The 20,707-nt window shown below is 42.8% G+C and overlaps 1 protein-coding gene across 3 annotated transcripts in view; it reads right to left on the reverse strand.

The window, feature by feature from the left end:
• Positions 1–293: 293 nt before the first annotated feature.
• The window catches only part of LOC121273212 (E3 ubiquitin-protein ligase NRDP1), a 96,400-nt gene continuing 75,986 nt past the window's right edge, over positions 294–20,707 (reverse strand). For all 3 annotated transcript variants that reach the window (XM_041180203.1, XM_041180204.1, XM_041180205.1), the window contains exons 15-30: positions 20,094–20,245; positions 18,233–18,330; positions 18,026–18,146; positions 17,389–17,590; positions 15,991–16,136; positions 15,511–15,599; positions 14,706–14,829; positions 14,028–14,110; positions 13,536–13,678; positions 12,046–12,268; positions 6,542–6,610; positions 6,072–6,190; positions 4,692–4,878; positions 4,247–4,322; positions 3,037–3,116; positions 294–1,402 (exon numbers count right to left, since the gene is read on the reverse strand). In XM_041180203.1, coding sequence (XP_041036137.1) covers positions 1,272–1,402; positions 3,037–3,116; positions 4,247–4,322; positions 4,692–4,878; positions 6,072–6,190; positions 6,542–6,610; positions 12,046–12,268; positions 13,536–13,678; positions 14,028–14,110; positions 14,706–14,829; positions 15,511–15,599; positions 15,991–16,136; positions 17,389–17,590; positions 18,026–18,146; positions 18,233–18,330; positions 20,094–20,245 — 2,043 coding nt within the window. In that variant the 3' untranslated portion in view covers positions 294–1,271. The remainder of the gene's footprint in view (positions 1,403–3,036; positions 3,117–4,246; positions 4,323–4,691; positions 4,879–6,071; positions 6,191–6,541; positions 6,611–12,045; positions 12,269–13,535; positions 13,679–14,027; positions 14,111–14,705; positions 14,830–15,510; positions 15,600–15,990; positions 16,137–17,388; positions 17,591–18,025; positions 18,147–18,232; positions 18,331–20,093; positions 20,246–20,707) is intronic.

A 20,707-nucleotide genomic window follows, 5' to 3' on the forward strand; every position in this document is an offset into this window, starting at 1 on the left:
TGTAGCACAAGAGTGTGTAAAAATATTAAATAGTGCAGAGAAGTTTAAAATAGTATCAAAAAGAACTTATTTGATCAAAGTGGGAAAGGTTTGGAGTAATTTGGTGGGTGGAGTAGGGAAGATAAAAGCTTTGGGGACAGTCAGAATACCACTGGATGCTATAATGGCAAGAGTGAGGGTACCAGAGGGTTGGGTTTCAATGGGATTAGAGGGATGGGCTTTGATCGGCCCCATCAAAATTGTTAAAACGCATGGCTGAAATCAAATTGTGCTTTATATGAAACTGAAAAAGCTATGATCCGTCCCACTTTATTAATTCAACTATTCAGTACATGGAGAAGAATGACATGGAGATGTTCAAGTAAACTCATCACATTTAAGAAAAATCATGCCACACACACAAAGTGTTTATGTTCTGTTGGCAATTAAAATCTGCCTGAAATTCATTGCAACAAAGTTGGAACTTACCACCAGTTAACAAACAGCAGGTTTAAAACAAACTGACAAAGAAGGAACCAACACTATACCAGACGTCAAATCAAATAATGATATGCACAAAACTGAATTATACAATAAGAAAATCTTATGTTAAAATTCACAGTAAATACTTAAAAAGGAATATTGATGGCTACTCTTTCTAATTTAACTGAAAAGGTGGTAGAGGCGGGAACGCTCACAACATTTAAGAAGTATTTAGATGAACACTTGAAACGCCGTAGCGCACAGGGCTACGGGCCAAGTGCTGGAAAATGGGATTAGAGTAGATAGGGGATTGATGACCAGCACGGACACAATGGGCCAAAGGGCCTCTTTCCGTGCTGTAAAACTCTATGACTCCATGTAACCATAGTATCCATTTGGGGGTGTGGGGGAAGCGAATGTCAGAACATGAAAACACAAAACGCTCTCCCTCATAGAACACACACACACACATTCATTTCAAGTGGATAAGGAGTCAACCTGCATCAAGCAATACAACCAGGATAACTACGAAGTCTCTCCATAAATCGACTGTGCTCCCTTTTCATTTTCGCAAGGTGACTGTGGAGCAAGAAACCTGTACAATCTCGTCATTTTCTTCTCACTTTGTATACATTTCACTTTTTATTGGGTTTAAAAAATTAATTTAAAACAATGTGAGTGCACACACAGGTGGTTTGAAATAGTGTGTGTAGGGTATATATTTGATTGTTTCCAAATCTTCAGGGATGTTCAGCCTTTGGTTTGACCCAGTGTTCAAAATCATTTCAAAAAGACTAAAGTCATTGTGGTTAATCCTCCTCATCATCATCATCAATTGCTCGACGCCGCCTTTTAATCAGTCTGTGGGTGACCTTGGAGTCAGACCCCTCAGAGTCAGTATCGGGGTCTTCCATCGCCTCCACTTCAACGGTTTCCTCATCTGAAAGTCCACATTCAAGACCATTAAAACCACGGAATCAACAGATTCCTGTCCATGTGCAAAACACGCCCCAGCTGCTACCCATACTGTTTTAATAGCTGGCTGCTGTAGGCTTTCCAATTCTGTGCCCTTCTATGGAAGCAGGGAGCACAACTTGGTTTATTATTGTGACCTCATGCCCTCCCATTGTGATAAAAAAATCATAGGGTCCCCCTTGTCCTCACTTTTCACCCCATCAGCCTCCGCATTCAAAGGATCATCCTCCGCCATTTCCACCAACTCCAGCATGATGCCACCACCAAACATATCTTCCCTTCACCCCCAGTCGGCATTCTGTAGGGACCGTTCCCTCCAGGACACCCTGGTCTGCTTTTCCATCACCCCCAACACCTCAACCCCCTCCCATGGCACCTTCCCATGCAATCGCAGAAGGGGCAACACCTGCCTCTTTACCTCCTCCCTCCTCACTGTCCAAGGGCCCAAATGCTCCTTTCAGGTGAAGCAGCATTTCACTTGCACCTCCTTCAATTTGGTCTACTGCATTCGCTGCTCCCAATGCGGTCTCCTCTACATTGGAGACACCGAGCTGGGTGACCGCTTTGCGGAACACCTTTGGTCTGTCTGCAAGCATGACCCAGACTTCCCTGTCACTTGCCATTTCAACATACCACCCTGCTTTCATGTCCACATGTCTGTCCTTGGCCTGCTGCAACGTTCCAGTGAAGTTCAACGCAAACTGGAGGAACAGTACCTCCTGTCCGATTGGGCATTTTACAGCCTTCCGGGCTTAACATTGAGTTCAACAACTTCAGACCATGAACACTCTCCTCCATCCTCACCCCTTTTTGATCCCCTTTTAAAAAATATTTATTTTTCCATTTTTATACATATATTTTTTCCCCACCTATTTTTATTATTTTTAAAAATTTATTTCCATTTTTATTCATTGTTTTATCCCCACCTTTTAGCCCATTTTGATCTTTTCTCCCACATCGTCCCACCCCCACTTGGGCCATCTGTCACTTGCTCATCCTGTTTTCTACTCTTAACGTCACCATTAGCACCTCCTTTAGCCAGTATCACCACCATCAACACCCCCTGACCTTTTGTTTATGACATCTTTTGCAATCTCGCCTTTGCCTCTGCCTATCACTGGCCTTCTATCCAGCTTCCCCTGTCCCACCCCACTTAAACAGTATATATTTCACCATATTTTTACTTCTCTTTAGTTCTGAGGAAGAGTCATACAGACTCGAAATGTTAACTTTTGCCTTTCTCTCCAAAGATGCTGTAAAACCTCCTGAGTTTTTCCAGCACTTTTTGTTTTAGATTTCTAGCATCCGCAGTAATTTGCCTTTATATTATTGTGATGAAAAATCATGCAGCTACAATTCACATTGCCCTCTAACAGAGGATCTACAAACAGAATGCTCCAATTTTAGGCTTTGAGTAATATAGGCATTGTGGGGAGGTGGTGGCAAGAAGGATAGCATTTGCAGAGTCAAAAATGTGCACGGATTCTGGTGCAATACTGATATTTGTCAAGAGATCTTTATCTACAAGAGAAGATGCGTCTCAGAGAGAAAAAAACTAATGCATCTTAAAAAGGTTTTTCAAGAAAAACAGAATCTTACCCCTGTCGTCCATTTCGTCATCGCTATCGAGCAGGCGAGTCCGCTTTAGCAGATGTTTGGGTTTGGTCTTCTCACCATAACTGTAACAGTGAAATATAACCTGGTTTTAATCCACACAGGACCAGCACAGCTCATCATCAAATTTACTGAGCAAAACTTTCACAAACACTAAAGTTTAGGGCACTCGAACAGCATGACATGTTCAGCTTGCAGTATCACAGTGCTAGGACATGTATTCACACAGCAATATGTACAGTTTAGGATCTCAATGATACGGTCATGGAGCACTTTTCATGGCCTCAGAACGTCCCAACGCACATTATAGTCAATAAAGTACTTCCGAAAGTCTAGTCACTGTTGCAATGTAGGGAGAGGAAGGGAACATTCTAAGTGGAGGTGATGTGGATACATCCCTACATCTAACACGGAGTATAATTACAGTGGTGCAATCTCAACTATCCCTTTCAAGGTGCAGAGACTGTGTATCGGTCTGCTCCGCAAACCAAAGAACTGGAGAAGCAGCAAATGTTCATTTCATAATTTGTCTACAGTGAGATACCAAAACATTCCTCTACCTTTTATTGAACAAAAAGGTTTAATTTACACTTGTTTCTCTTTCTCAGCTGCTCCACCCCATTTCACTGATTGAGGTATAGTTTTTTTGTCCTAATAGAGGTCAGTCTATTACACTCGATGTCAGTAGTAAGCACTCCTATATCAGGTACAGCACGGATCAGATACAAGGTGAAACTTCCTTTACTATGCTTCACTAACATGCCTTAACCTCCAATCACTGAAGAACACCCCTTGCTGTGTCAGTGTGACATTTCCCACACCAAACATGTTTTGTGGTCTCAGTGAGATTGCCAATCAGTTTTATGCTGTGGATTGAAACCAACCAGCGACTGTTAAAAACCTTCACAAATGCAGTCCACTAAGAATTCTTCAAACCAGCCTAGTGAAAATGTTTTTCCATCGGACAGAGACGAAAGCAGCCCAGTGCACCATCTATTCTCCTGTGCAGGTAGTGCTTTGCTTATAATCAACTGGTAAGAACATCCGAAATAGACTGCTTATTCTATCACTTCCTCCTCTCTCCTTAGCAGTCTATAGAAGGGAGCCTCGCCATTCCAAGACACATCACTGGCATTGTACCACCAGGTTCAGTGTACTAGAGCTTACAAGCCAAGGAATATTGTTCATCACTTGCCTTTTGGTGTCACTGTCTGATCCAGAGGTGGACTCGTGAGCTCGCCTGGTTCTCTCTTCAGATTCATCATCGCCACCTGTAAAATATAAAAGGTGCAGATGTCAGGAGGTGTACAGACCAAGCAAGAGAAAACATTTCAAAAATTCTCTCCCTGCTACTTTAGATTGTTTTTAACTTGTGTGACCCTCACTTCATAACTACAACTTAATGGTCTTAGAATTGCCTACTTGGGGAAGGATGAGGGAAACATCTTACTCAGTAGCTCCCCGAGACAGGGCCAGTTGTTTGAAAACTGTGGGCGCGCATCTACCATTCAACACACAATAGGTTGGAGCATCATCACAGTTACCAACTTTCAAAGGATAAATAAACCTGCAGCAAGCCAAGAATTAAAACACAAAACCAGAACTTTCAGTTGCAAAGCAACTCAAAATTATTTTGATACCTTTAGTAAGGGTAGCATTCTTCTCCCTGGCCATCACCAGAGTTCGTAAGACCTCAGACCTCTGGTCCGCAATAACATCTTCATCTCGTTCCACTGCCTCTCCTCCACCATCCTGCAGGGCAATAACTGAAGTAATCTTGCGCAACTGCTGAACATTCAGGTTAGCAGAAATACGCCAGAAAGATTCCTGAAATAAATACAAAGGAACATCACATATAGAAATAATTGTAGGGAAGACCAGATAACCTAATTTCAGTAATGTTGGCAAGGAATAAATATTGGCCCCGTGACACCAGGGGAGAACTCCCCTGCTCTTCTACAAAATACTGGCCATGGGATCTTTTATGTCCACCAGAGAGGGCAGAGGGGCCTCGGTTTAACAAATCATCTGAAAGACGGCACCTCCAATAGTGGAGCACTCCCTCAGTACTGCACAGGGTGTCACAGCCCCAGTTGTACTCAAGACTCTGGAGTGGGAATTGAACCAACCACTTTGAATCAGAGGGGAGAATGCGACCCACTGAGCCTCAGCCGACAGTTAAAAACTAAAATCCCCCAATTCTGAAGTGTGTAATGGACCATTAACGTATGCTTCCCAAAATATCATGTAAGCAACAGTACAACAGTTTCAATAGGTGACCTAGTGTAATAGGAAAGAATGAAATTTAAGAGCAATTAAAAGCTTGCGTTCTACATCACAGAGATACATGGCCTTTGATGCATAAAAACAGGCTTATAGCAGAAGCGTATACCTGGTAGTGACCATTATAGTCTGACAGACATCAGCACCCACATGAGTACATTGAGCTGCAGTGCTTTAAGTGCTAATTGCAAATACCGTTTAATGTTTAAACCAAAGTGCTGGCAATATGAGCAACGTTTATTAAAACGCACGTCGTAGCAATCACAGGAAGAATGCAAAAAAATCTATTGTTTACATACCTATTATTAACACATTCTGCTTTCTTACCTTTATGCCACTATCAGCACCCCCTTTAGCTCTTACCACTACCATTAACACTCCCTTTGTCTTTTCATCCATGACATCTTGTCAATCTCTCCTTAGCCACCACCTATCGCTGACCTTCTATCCAGCTTCACCTGTTCCACCCCCACTTAAACAGTATCTCTTTCACCACATTTCTACTTCTCTTTAGCTCTGAAGAAGGGTCATACAGACTCGAAACTTTAACTGTTTCTCTCTCCACAAATGCTGTCAAACCTGCTGAGCTTTTCCAGCATTTTCTGTTTTTATTTCAGATTTCCAGCATCTGCAGTATTTTGCTTTTATCTTATAGCTTACAGTCTGTTTTAGTCTAATTTTTATCTAAACTATTATTTAGTTAGCATTCACATGCCCTAGCACTTCACTTAGTTTACCTGTTCATCAGCAGGAGGCCGAATTCCAACTTTCTTCAGAAGTTTCTGGAACACTTCATGCTCCATAGCATCTTCATTTTCTTCAGACAAAGGGACAAGCGGGACTGCAATCGAGGTCCCTGCATAGAAATCAGTTTTACAGAATACTGAAACATGGAAACTCTACAGCCAAAGCCAGAAACTTTCACACTTTACTGAAAAAAAGTCTTTCTGCCTATGTTATTCTGAAACTTGCTACCAATAGCACATAAAGACTGACAACTCCTTCAGATTTTCCTACCCAGCATGAAACATTCACTCAGAAACTCAGCTGGGTTACTCTGCATGCGTGTGGCAGATAGATCGGAAGTGTTCTTAAAGTTAAGTTCCAGTTTGATTGATGCTCCAGCATAGGACATCAGCAATAGTATGCATGAACCAACATGATAAAAGTAGTGTCTTTAGATCAGGAATTGTAATAAAGTACTAACCATCGTCTTCTCGCTTGTCTGCTGTTCTGTTGAGGCAGTTCTGCAGCCACAGAAGAGGGCCTGACAGACCTGTAATCAGAAAATGAAATTAATTTTTTTAATCCATTGTATTCAAGTGCCACATGTTGCTTGGACCTATCCAGGCTTTTGTTCCAGATTAAAACCCAAGTGTTAGAAGGGTCTCCACAACCCTTTCAATGAGCAAGGAGAGAAAGAAGAGAAGCAACAAGATTGAGGAGTCCAAAGAGTTAAGAATTGTCAGAAATAAATATTGGTATCAAAATAAGTCACTGCTATTTAAATTCTCCTCCACTTCCATAAATAGAAAAGTATCCAGATTTTGCAATGGTAATGACAGCGTTTCTTACATTACAACTGTGGCTACAACACTGGCATCTACCCTACAATGTGGAAAATTGCCCAGCTACATCCTGTCCACAAAAAGCATGAAAGATCCAACCTGGCCAATTACCATCCCATCAGTTTACTCTCGATCAACAGTGAAGTGATGGAAGGTGTTGTCAACTGTGTTATCAAGCAGCATGTGCTTAGTAATAACCTGCTCACTGACGTTCACTCAACTCCTGACCTCATTACAGCCTTGGTCCAAACGTGGACAAAAGTGCTGAACTCCCAAGGTGGGGTGGGAATGACTGCCCTTGACATCAAGGCAGCATTTGACTGAGTGTGGCATCAAGGAGCCCTAGCAAAACTGGAGTCAATGGGAATCGGGGGAAAACTCTCCACTGGTTGGAGTCATTCCGAGCACAAAGGAAGACAGTTGTGGTTGTTGGAGGTCAATCATCTCAGTCCCAGGACATCACTGCAGTTCCTCAAGGTCATGTCCTCGGCCCAACCATCTTTAGCTGCTTCATCAATGACCTTCCTTCCATCATAAGGTCTGATGTGGGGATGTTTGCTGATGACTGCACAATGTTCAATACCATTCACAACTCCTCAGGTACTGAAGCAGTTCATGACCATGTGTAGCAAGATCTGAATAACGTTCAGGCTTGGGCTGATAAGTAGCAAGTAACATTTGTGCCACACAACTGCCAGGCAATGACCATCTCCATCAAGAAAGAATCTCACCATCATCCCTTGACATTCAATGGCATTACCATTGCTGAATCCCCCACCATTAACATTCTGGGGAGTTACCATTGACCAGAAACTGAACTGGACTAGCCATACAAATACTGTGGCTACAAGAGCAGGTCAGAGGCTGGGAATTCTGCAGAGAGTAACTCACCTCCTGACTCCCCAAAGCCTGTCCACCATCTACAAGGCACAAGTCAGGAGTGTGATGGAATACTCTCCACTTGCCTGGATGAGTGCAGCTCCAACAACACTCAAGAAGCTCAACACAATCCAGGAAAAAGCAGCTCACTTGATTGGCACCCCATCCACTATTTAAACTTTCACTCCCTCCACTACCGATGCACAGTGGCAGCAGTGTGTGTATTATCTCCAAGATACACTGCAGCGACTCACCAAGGCTCCTTCGACAGCACTTTCCAAACTTGTGACCTCTACCATCTAGAAGGACAAGGGCAGCAGATAGATGGGAACACCAACACCTGGAAATTCCCCTCCAAGCATCTCACAATCCTGACGTGGAAATATATCGGCCGTTCCTTCACTGTTGCTGGGTCAAAATCCTGGAACTCCCTCCCTAACAGCAGTATGGGTGTACCTACACCACAGAAACTGCAGCAGTTCAAGGTAGTGGCTCATCACCACCTTCTCAAGGGCAATAAATGCTGATCTAGCCAGTAAATAAATGAAAAACACTTCATTACAGACCCTCCACCCCCGCCTGTCCCTCTGTCCCCACCCCATCTTCCAATCCCAGCCCCGGCTGTGTATTCACTATACCCCCTGACCTTCTCCTCTCCGATGCTGAACGTTCAGTGCTCAGCAAAGGACTTAGTTTCATACCCTTACGCCCTCATCTCAATGAATTTCGGGCTCGGCACGATGCTGAACTCTTCTTTCACCGCCTTCGTCTCCGTGCTCACTTGTTTGGGCAGGAGTCCTCTCCCCGTTCAATGGATCCTTTTACCCACCTCCAATATTCTCCCTCCACCTGGACCCCTCCCTCTGCATTCTTCCCTTCTCTTGATCTTTTCATTGAGAACTGTCGGCGTGACATTAGTCATCTCAATTTCTCTGCTCCTCTCACCCGCTCTAACCTGTGTCTCTCTGAACTTGCTGCACACCGTTCTCTCAGGTCCAACCCTGACATTGTCATCAAACCCGCTGACAAGGGTGGTGCTGTTGCTGTCTGGCGCACTGACCTCTACCTCGCAGAGGCTGAGCGACAACTCGCAGACACTTCCTCCTACCTCCCCCGGACCATGACCCCACCACTGAACATCAAACCATTGTTTACAGGACTGTCACTGACCTCATCTCCTCTGGAGATCTTTCTTCCACAGCTTCCAACCTCAGTCTCCCAACCTTGGACGGCCTGCTTCTATCTCCTACCCAAAATCCACAAACAGGACTGCCCCAGCAGACCGATCGTGTCAGCCTGTTCCTGCCCCACAGAACTCATTTCTTGCTATCCTGATTCCATTCTCTCTCCCCTTGTCCAGTCCCTTCCCACCTACATCTGTGATTCCTCTGACACCCTACATCATATCAACAATTTCCAGTTCCCTGGCCCCAACCGCTTCCTCTTCACCATGGACGTCCAATCCCTCTACACCTCCATCCCCCACCAGGATGGTCTGATGGCTCTCAGCTTCTTCCTCGAACAGAGGCCCGAACAATCCCCATCCACCACTACTCTCATCCGTCTGGCTCAACTTGTTCTCATACTGAACAAATTCTCCTTAAACTCCTCTCACTTCATCCAAATAAAAGGTGTGGCTATGGGTACCCGCATGGGCCCCAGTTATGCCTGTCTCTTTATGGGGCATGTGGAACATTCATTGTTCCAGTCCTACACTGGCTCCCTCCCACAACTCTTTCTCTGGTACATCGATGATTACTTCAGTGCTGCTTCATGCTCTCATCTGGACCTGGAAAAATGTATTAATTTTGCTTCCAATTTCCACCCCTCCATCATTTTCACGTGGTCCATCTCTGACACTTCCCTTCCTTGACCTCTCTGTCTCAATTTCTGATGATAGACTGTCCACCAATATCCATTACAAGCCTACCATCTCCCACAGGTACCTCAACTACAGCTCCTCACACCCTGCTTCCTGTAAGGACTCCATCCCATTCTCTCAGTTCCTTCGCCTCCATCGCATCTGCTCTGATGATGCTACCTTCAAAAACAGTTCCTCTGACATGTCCTCCTTTCTTCCTTAACCGAGGTTTTCCACACACGGTCGTTGACAGGGCCCTCAACTGTGTCCGGCCCATCTCCCGCACATCCGCTCTCACACCTTCCGCTCCCTCCCAGAAACATGATAGGGTCCCCCTTGTCCTCACTTATCACCCCACCAGCCTCCGCATTCAAAGGATCATCCTCCGCCATTTCCGCCAACTCCAGCATGATGCCACCACCAAACACATCTTTCCTTCAACCCCCCTGGCAGCATTCCGCAGGGATCGTTCCCTCTGGGACACCCTGGTCCACTCCTCCATCACCCCCTACACCTCAACCCCCTCCCACGGCACCTTCCCATGCAACCGCAGAAGGTGCAACACCTGCCCCTTTACTTCCCCTCTCCTCACCGTCCAAGGGCCCAAACACTCCTTTCAAGTGAAGCAGCATTTCACTTGCACTTCCCTCAATTTAGTCTACTGCATTCATTGCTCCCAATGCGGTTTCCTCTACATTGGAGAGACCAAACGTGGACTGGGTGACCGCTTTGCAGAACACCTGCGGTCTGTCCACAAGCATGACCCAAACCTCCCTGTCGCTTGCCATTTCAACACTCCACCCTGCTCTCATGCCCACATGTCCATTCTTGGCCTGCTGCATTGTTCCAGTGAAGCTCAACGCAAACTGGAGGAACAGCACCTCATCTTCCGACTAGGCACTTTACAACCTTCCGGACTGAATATTGAGTTCAACAATTTTAGATCATGAACTCTCTCCTCCATCCCCACCCCCTTTCCGATCCCCCTGTTTCCCCCCAATAATTTATATAGATTTTTCTTTTCCCACCTATTTCCATTATTTTTAAATGTATTTCCATCCATTGTTTTATCTCTACCTTTTAGCCTATTTCGATTCCTTTCCCCCACCCCACCCCCACTAGGGCTATCTGTCCCTTGCTCGTCCTGCTTTCTACCCTTAATGTCACCAATTAGCACATTCCTTAGATAATATCACCAGCTTCAACACCTCTTTGTCCTTTTGTCTGTGACATTTTTTGGCAATCTCCACCTATCACTGGCCCTCTATCCAGCTCTACCTGTTCCACCCCCCTTAAAGCAGCTTATATTTCGCCTCTCTTCTATTTTTACTTAGTTCTGTTGAAGAGTCATATGGACTCGAAACGTTAACTGTGTTCCTCTCCGCAGATGCTGCTGGATCTGCTGAGTTTTTCCAGGTATTTTTATTTTTGTTTTGGATTTCCAGCATCCACAGTTTTTTGCTTTTACACTTCCAAAGTACTTCATTGGTTGTAAAGTGGTTTGGCAGGTCTGAGGTTATGAAAGGCAGTATAGAAATGCTAATTTTTCTTTCCTTTCTCAGCTGACCTCAGGGCAGTAATGATAACTGGATCATCCTTCCAACAATCAGCTAACTCAGCAGCAACAAGAACTGCACCTAGGACTTTCCACACTGAATCATTAGGAGAGCTCTAATTGTCAGCTGTTTCAACACACAATCCTTTGTAAAGATTACACCTCGAGGAGAAACTTATCCAGTTTCTGATGGATTAACTGAATAATCTAATAAAACTAATCTCCTCGGATATCACTAAGATACACTAAATCCGTTTGAGAGGACTCTAGGCTGCTACAATCCTGTTATCACAAGTATCATCTACGATTACATGGATATACTACAATTAAGCACTGGAAAAATCCTCACCCCAGCATTCAGTTGTGCAAAGTCCAATTCTTTAGGTGAATTTCATATAAAGGTGAGGGATATCAGTGCTGTAAAGTGGAACACTTTACTGTTTCAGGCACCCAGTGTCAGTGCCAAGCACTCAGGCGTAGCATGGCTTGATGCAGATTAAAACTCTCACTATTCTGTCCCAGCCTTAGAAGAGTGCTCCCTATTGCACCATGTAAAATTCACCATCTCACACACCCACCATCCTGCGGTTTGAGTTTGTGTCAATTAGGTGACATGCACCCATATACCCCAACTGGGACTGAGACTGCCCAAATACTGGAATCAAACCCAGGTCCCAAGGCTGAAAGGCCAGTGTGCAAATCCATCTGCCCCCTACCCCAAGATTTAATTATCAGATTAAATGAAGAAATAAAGCCACATTACCACAATTTGGCCCATCCAACATGAGGACAGTAGATAGTTTTGCAAAAAACCAACTGAAAGACTGAGTTTTAATTTTGAAATTCACCTTGTTGCTGAAGTTTGCAGCACAGACCCGGGATTGCTGGGTCAGGTTCACTCTCGCCCATCTTTTGTCCATCTCCTTTTGCAGCATATCTTGATGTAGGTTTAATCATCAGCTCTCCCCTCTCATCCTCACTGCTGTCATCTTCATCGAGTTCATCCTCCACCTCAGACGACCCCTGAACAGCATCATAGCCCAGATCATTTAGGAAGTCCTCCTCTTCCTCCTGAAATAATAATTTAGGGTTAGAGGATCTTACAACTTAGTTGCCTTTCAGAAATTTTTTCTCGGCAAACACAAAATGAACAAAATTTCTGTTTGCCCAGATAGATCAATGTGCTCATTGTTAGTCTTTTTAAAAACCATTTTACATTTTAAGCTTAGGAAAGAGCATATTGAAAACAGAATAACTAAATTCTAAAATTCTGCCGAGGGCACAAGCAGTAGACTCCCCTCATTGACAGGAAGCCACAGAAATCACTGCAAATTCAAGTATTTTGACACCGACAATGTCCCCAAATGAAAAAAAATGGAGCCAAAAAATTTCCCTACTAACATTTACTCAATACACCTGCAAGATTCTACAGAACAGAAGTTCATTGCTGGGGATTAAAGGACTGAAAATCAATCAAACCGACCTGCCCTGCATTCCTTTGGTTATAAAAGAACATGAAACGGGTTCAATACTGTAGATATATTGAAACTATTTCCTCTGATGGGGAATCAAGAACGAGGGGTCAGGATCTTAAAACTGGAACCAAGCAATTCAGGGGTGATTACAGGAAGCACTTTTTCACACAAAGGGGAGTGGAAATCTGGAACTTTCGCCTCCAAAAAGCTATTGAGGCTGGGGGTCAATTGGACCTTTCAAAACTGAGGGCAACAGATTTTTATTGGGCAAGGGGATCAAGGGAAATGGAGCCAAGGTGGGAAAATGGAGTTGAGGTACAGATCAGCCATGATCTAACTGAATGACAGAGCAGATCCGAGAGGTTGAATGGTCGACTTCTGTTCCTAAGGACCATTTTATCTTATTTTTTGGCAATTCTGCAAGTGGAACCATTCCAGTAACATTTCGTCATAACTTCAGCTGACTTCATGAGTAAAAAAATTTAAAAGCAGCTGCCTCATAAATTCTTCCCTCAGTTACAGTTAAAGGCATAGACTGGAGGCATTTCTTCACCAGGAGAATCAACCAAGTTTACCAGTATGCTTCTGGGCAGCTTGTTATCTACTGGCCTATTGAGGAAATGGGGCTTGGATACATACAAGCAGAAAATGAAGGTTTTTTGCAATTTTCCACCTCATTCTCACACCACTACGCTCATTTCACATGCTGTAATTATTGGAGGCCACTTACAGGTGACACATGATCAGGTCACATTTTATTTCATTATATTTTGTATGCAAATAGCATGCCCAATTCCCACTATAACACCACAACAAAAACTTCAATCAACAGACTATGCGATTGTGCTGGAATACTAGAGTACCTGATTTGCTGCTTTTGTTAGTTTCCTCCGCTTCTTGTAGAGTTCCTTTCTATCAGAAACAAGGCCCATACTGATCAGCTTATCAATAACCCTAGGTCTGGATCGCTTGCAGGTTATGTTTTTCATGATATTACCAAGGACATCTGCAGATAAAAAAAAATTCATCAATTGCATTTTGCCCTTTTTGCTCAGATTACAATGCTTTAGAGCTTATGGATAATTCTTTTGAGTTTTCATTTGACACCTGGATGTCAAATAAATCATTTTAAAGAGCTTCAACTGGTTAAGGCAATTAGTCACTTAGCCACAACAGGCTGGCAGATTGAAGATTTGATCCCAGTTTTGCATTGAGTCAGAAAGTTCCAGCTTGTGGTGAGAGAAAAGCCTCAACAATTGGTTCTCTGTCAGGGAACACAAGGAACTGTCTTATGATCTCAGTATTTTTTTTTTAAAATGACAGAAGCAAATTAATTCCAGCTACTTACAACTTACCATCTGATCCCCTGAACTTGACAAACAGTGTCTCAAGCTCCATCTCCTGCTCCTCTCTCCAAAGCACAATTTTAGTTCCCTTCCTTAAAACAACAAAAACAAGGCATTTCAAAGTGAATTTCAAAACAAGGGGCCCATAAATCTCCCACATATTGGTTCTCAATGCTTTGCTGATGATAAAACCCCAGAAGGATGGTGGAAGAAACTGATTAAGAGAGAATGGCAAAAAAAACATTATTTCCCTCCTCCTTATCATCTTGAGATCTACACCACCCTTGGTCTCAAGTAATAACACTTTCCCTTTCCTCCGCCATTCTACTTTAAAATTAGCTGTCAGGCTGTAATCAAGAATAGCCTGGGAGAACTTGTCCTCAATTTTCTCTCCCATTTGCCCTTCTACGGCTCAAGTCAGACAATGAGCCCTGTATGTGAACAATCGGGGGTGCAAACTCATGTGTTACTGCTCCACTGCCTATGGAACAATTAAGCATCATACTGAAGGGAACTATGAAGGGAATATGAAGCAAGTCCAGGGAAATGACCATCCTCTTGAACCAACTGACACGTTTTCAGCCTGTGGTCAGTTTCTCAATTGTGCTCCTTAGTGTCACATTTGAAAGTCTTGACCACCAAGATTCCACTGTCTACCCTTTAGTAGCCAAGCAACACCACACTTACTTGGCACGTTTTAAATCTCTTACACTGTCCACCAGGTTCATCTGAACGAGTTTTGCAGCAATCTGCTTCCTGGTTCTCAAGTCATTTTTAATGTGTTCCATGATATTGTCAATGACATCTTTATCTATAAAAGGAAAGAAAGATCACAATGCAACGTAACACCTAAATTTTACTTTTTAAATATATGTCTGTAATCATCAGGATGCAAGGTTCCCCATGAAGCAATTAAACATTTGTTTGTATGAGAAATCTAGATCATAAACTCCACATAGAATCATGTAATGATTACAGCACAGAAGGCAGCCATTCAGCCCATTGAGTCTGTGCTGCTCCTCTGAAGGGGCAAATCACCAAGTGCCTTTTCCCTGTAGCCCTTCAATTTTTGTCATTTTCAGATAATGATCCAATCCCCTTCTGAAAGCCTCAACTGATCCTGCCTCCACCACTCAGAGGCAGTGCATTCCAGATCCTAATCACTCACTGTGTGAAAAAGTTTTTTGCTCATGTCTCCATTGCTCCTTTTACCAATTTCCTTAAATCTGTGCGCTCTGGTTCTCCATCCTGCCACCAATGGGAACATTATCGGACAGAAGGGGAAAAGATTGCAAGACGGTATGGAAAGAGCAGGGGAGTGCAACTAATTGGATAGATCTTTCAAAGAGCCGGCACAGACAAGATGGACAAATAGCATCCTCCTGTGCTGTAAAGTTCTATGTAGTGAATTTAAATGAAACTGTTGGAGAGAAATGTCAGTTGCACACTTGATATGGGATATATTCAGAAATAACCCAAATACAACATGTACCTCCTTCTTCCTCTTTGAATCTTAGATACAGTGTTTCAAGCTCCTCCTCTTCCTCTGATGACCAAGTTGGAGCCCTCTTGCTTTCTCCACTACAAGAAGTCAAAACCATTCGTTACCACAACTGCAAATGAAAGTTCATTTGTGTCTGTGCCTTATATGGGCTATTCTATAATATCAGCTTCTTCCACTCCATTAACAGAAAGAATGCATAACGCATGTGGTCAGCAAGCATAAAACCTTAACGGCCAAGTCCACTTTGGCAATCAACTAATCTAGTAACAGCCAATCATTTCAGGTCCACACAGGCCACAGTAGGAATAAAGTAAGGATTGCCAAGACTATCAAAACGTCAGTAACACTAATCTTTGCATCTTGACCATCTGATTAACTAATTTTTTTTTAGTTCAGGGGGCACTATGCAATATCAGCACAGTACAGAAGACCCAACACCTCCCAAGCTCTCATGCTCAATACACTTGCCTTTGATCATCCTTCCTGTAGCCCTCAGTCATTTCGCGAATGGTTGCAATATTTTTCCAGAACAGCAGTTCCACATAAGCCTTGCCATTCTTAGCAGCTAAGGTAAAGAATCTGTTCAGGACATATTTGCAGAATTTCACCAGCTCCTGTTGTGAAAAGAAACAGAACAGAGATTAACTGCAGAATGCAGATTGTCTAGATGTGATTGACAAGAGAGTTGGACGGCTTCTCAGACCACAATTCTGGATTTAACCCTGGTAGATAACTAGCAGTGGACCTTATTCATCCAGAAAGAGGACATCAGTCCCAATCATTTTCTAATTACGGGAACGGTCACAGAGAGGTAATGTTATCGTATTAGTAATCCGGAGGCCTGGCCTCATGGTCCGGAGACAGGAGTTCAAATCTTACCACAGCAGCTGGAGAACTTAAAGTCAATTAATTAATAAATCTGTGAATAACTCAATTAATAAAAACCTAGTCTTGGTAATGGTGACCATGAAACTACTGAATTGTTGTAAAAATTCACCTGGTTCACTAATGTCCTTCAGGGGAGGAAATCTTCCTTCTTTACCCGGTCGGGCCTGTATGTGACTCCAGATCTACAGCAATGTGATTGACATTTAACTTCCCTCTGAAACAGCCCAACAAACCACTCAGTTGTATCAAACCACTACAGAAAGCACTGTGGGTGTACTACACCAGGCGACTGTACCTTGTTCATGAAGGAAGCTCACTGTCACCTTCTCAAGGGCAACTAAGGATGGACAACAAATTCTGGCCTAGCCAGCAATGCTCACATCAAATGAGATGAATGAGAACGAATTTAAAAAAACCTTAGCAGAAATTAATTGTTTGTGGATGTCAGGCAAGAGGAGGATCAAGCTTCAGTGGGACATCCCCCTGACACACTCACTGACTAGGCTCACAAATTCAGAGGTGCAGAGAATTTTAATGGAACTTTTAGCAACCAAGTTTCTTGGGGTATCAGTATGTAAAATCAGTTAAAGCAGCAATATAATTAAATTGCCTTAGGACTATTCACACTGAGAACAGCTAAATTCAAGGCAAATTGTTACATTTGTCCCGTTTTAATAAGTAATCTAGTAAACCATTACAGAGAGCACTCAGACCAAAATTGAAATTCTCTGAATATAATTTCAGGAGTGTTAGGAAAGTGTGATCATTTGGAAGCTTAATATGGTGCATATTGTCCAGCAACATTTTCTCGTGAATCTCAAATTTTACAACCTTTCTATTGTGGTCAGTGAGCACAGGAGGGTGATGAGTGAATGGGACAGTGCTCCAAAGTACTGAAATATGCCGCACTGTTGTAGTTAAGTCTTTTTGCAAATCACGAATCAGTAAATAACATATGAGCATGACAATTCAACCTACTTGGTACGAGCTGGCTGCTGGATCTTCCAGAATGTGATTGAATAAGTAGAATACTGACAGCTGATAAAGAAGAGTATCCATTTTCAAATGATATGCTACCCGATAGAGCATCTTTACAATGCAGTGGTTGGTGTGAATACTGTTCTGCCGGTAGTCCTTCAGCAGGAGGATGTAAGGTTTCACAACACCAGCATTAGCAAACCTAAAGGCAACAGATAGAAGGAGGGTGAGAAAGAGGGAATATTGCACACAGGATTTACTGTTGTCCAAACAAGCTATCCTTACTGAGACAGTCAATTTAGAGCCAGCCTGTAGATAAGTTTAGTGCTGTGGATTCCTGCCCTTCAGGAGTTGCACTGAGACTGCTGAAGCTTTATTTCATTTGGAACCGTCACAGCTAGCAGGCAGAGATATTTACTGCAGAGACTGGCCTGGATTCAAACCTTTGCCCCAGAAATGAAATTAGAGTATATGCTAATTCAATGCATCACCCCCAAGTTATTTTCTTTTTAAGTTCTATGGAACAGTTTAAAGCCCATGCAGAGATTTTAAGAGATTGTGTAAAAGCAGATTCAAACACAATGAGATAAGAGTCATCTTAATGTTAAAAAACACAAGTACTTTTGAAATGTTTTACCTCTTGAGATAATCCAGAAAGTTAAATTCACTTTCTCTAACTCTCACGGATTCGGTTTCCTCCTCTTCTATTTCTTCATCTCGGAATTCATCAGTTTCTACGGCCTCTACAGCAGGCTGCCCTGTGGGATGCCGAGAAAGGATTTGGACAGGACTTCAAAACAATTTCCAAAACTGCAAACACCAAAACGACAGCAAAAACACTTACTCGGTAACTTCGCAAACAATAACTGTCTGAGCAACTGGGACTCATCCTCAAGCCGCAAGTCAGAAGAACCAAAAACATCACCTTCAGGCCACACTTCCCTGTGGGGGCAAACATTAGATGAATAATTAATGCACAGCATCATTACGGTGGTCAACACTCATCTTGTTTCATCTAGACTGCCAAGTTAGTGAGAAATCAGGGCAATTTTGAACTGGATTCAGACTGCTCAAACTCATCTGACACATCACTTACAGCCATCCAGCTGGATTCAAAACCAAGCCCATGAGTGAAAAGGCAGCATACTAATCCATTGAGCTACTCAACTCCTTTCCTCTACCTCTTGTAAATCAACATTTTTAATCCAATGTACATGAACACAGGAGTGACTGAACTGCTCATGACTGCAGTCAGTGCCATGGTGAAATACTGATCATATTACAAATCTTTTCGTCATAGAACCAATGGTAATGAGAAAAGCTGGGCATCGATAGCATACATTTAAAATGTGTTTACATGCAACTTTCAAATTGCTTCCAGTGAACAAAAGATCAGCAGAAAAAATCTCCATAGCAGTCAATTCTCAATTGATAGTGTCTAATAGATTACATAACTATTTCTTGGATACAATGTCATCAGGTATGCTTTAAAGCCACATTTCAATTTTATGGTTGCACCTTTTACTTAGGAAAACACATAAATGATACTGCAATACAAGCCACTCCTGTTCAGTTAGCGGTAGGAGTCAAGGTACAAGGTCAAACCCAGGTTCCAGAGCAGATGTTTAGCTCCTATTTTATGTTTCCTATGTTTAGCTAAGCAGTATTTGGATGTGCACTTTCGTTGCCGTGGCATACAAAGCTTGGGCCAAGTGCTGGAAAATAGGATTAGAATAGTTAGGTACTTGTTTGACTGGCGTAGACTCGATGGGCTGAAGGGCCTTCTTCTGTGCTGTAGATCTCTGTGACTCCTGACTGAACAAAAGACTTCAGTAACTCCCAAAAAGTGGGACAAGGTAAAGAGGAAAAAGAGAGAAAAATCACAGAGGAGAGTCATGCCCTTCTTAGTCACCCCTGTGCTTGCTGAGCTGCATTGGTTCTTGGACAACCAATGGTTTATTAAAATCCTCAATTCTTGTTTGCAAATCCTACCGTACCCTTACCCCCTCCCTACCTCTGTAATCTCCTCCAGCTCTACAACCCTCCAAGATCTCTACACTCCTCCAATTCTGGCCATCTGCAAACCCCACTTCCTTCACTCCACCATTGGTGGCCATGCCTTCAACTGCCCAGGCCCCTGAGCTCGCTCCTCCTTTATGATCTCCATAAAATTTCTTGACCAAGCTTTTGTCATCTGTTGCAATAACTTTCTGGTTTGGTGTCAAGTTTTGTCTGATTTAAGGTGAAAACAAAATACTGCGGATGCTGGAAATCTGAAATAAAAACAAAAAATGCTGGAAAAACTCATCAGGTCTGGCAGCATCTGTGGAGAGAGAAACAGAGTTAACGTTTCGAGTCCGTATGACTCTTCTTCAGAGGTAAAGAGAAGTAGATTGTCTGATTTATGTTCCTGTTAAACGTGCCTCGGGATGTTTTACTATGTTAAAGATGTTGTATAAATGCAAGTTGCTGTTGTAGTCTGGAAGCGGGTTCTGGGTGTACACTCTTGGCTGGAATGGCAGGTCAGATAAATGGAGAGAGAGTTAAAAAATACAAATCATACCAAAATACCTCGAAACAAAAACAGGGAGAAGCAATATATAACATATGACAGGTCAAAATTACAAATTAAGTATCATTTATTGACAAAATAACTTGTTTCAGGATTTTGTTAATATATTTCAAAGCTCATAATAAATAGTTACCGTGCAGCTCGGAGAAGCACAAGGGCCTCTGCAGCTTTGCCAGCCAGGAGTGCATCCTGAATACGAATCATTGCTTCAGCACGCTGCTCCTCCACAGGGATTTCCAAAGCAGCATCAAATGGAACAACATCGTCAGGGAGAGGCTCTTGGTCCTGGAAAACGAATACATTCAATTCATCAGTTCAGAAGACCAGCAACACTGTGTGCTAGGGTGGAATCTGATGAGATGGCTCAGGATGGCATGGGGAGGTCTTCCCTATTTTAAAAAAATGTGCTTAAAAATAGATCAAAGCCTTGGTTCATCTGCAACTTTACCAAGAAGGACTATTTTCAAAATTGTTACAATCCTGTTGGGGACTGTTAATCTTTAACGAAGAAATCCGAACTCCCAGCAGTTAACTGACAGAACTACGCCACAAGATTTTTAAACTAAAACAAATTTTGTTTACCAAAAAGAATTAAACAGGATCAGCAATATTAACACTATAGTTTACAACTATGAATATTATGAACTCAAGTTTTATTTTTTTACTTAACCCCTCCCAGAACTCCCATATCTTACGAAATTTAAAGGTTCATTCACTTTTCCTGGGACCAACCCAAAGGTATGCCAC

This window comes from Carcharodon carcharias, chromosome X (assembly GCF_017639515.1).
Source record: "Carcharodon carcharias isolate sCarCar2 chromosome X, sCarCar2.pri, whole genome shotgun sequence".
In the NCBI taxonomy this organism is placed as follows: Eukaryota; Metazoa; Chordata; class Chondrichthyes; order Lamniformes; family Lamnidae; genus Carcharodon; species Carcharodon carcharias.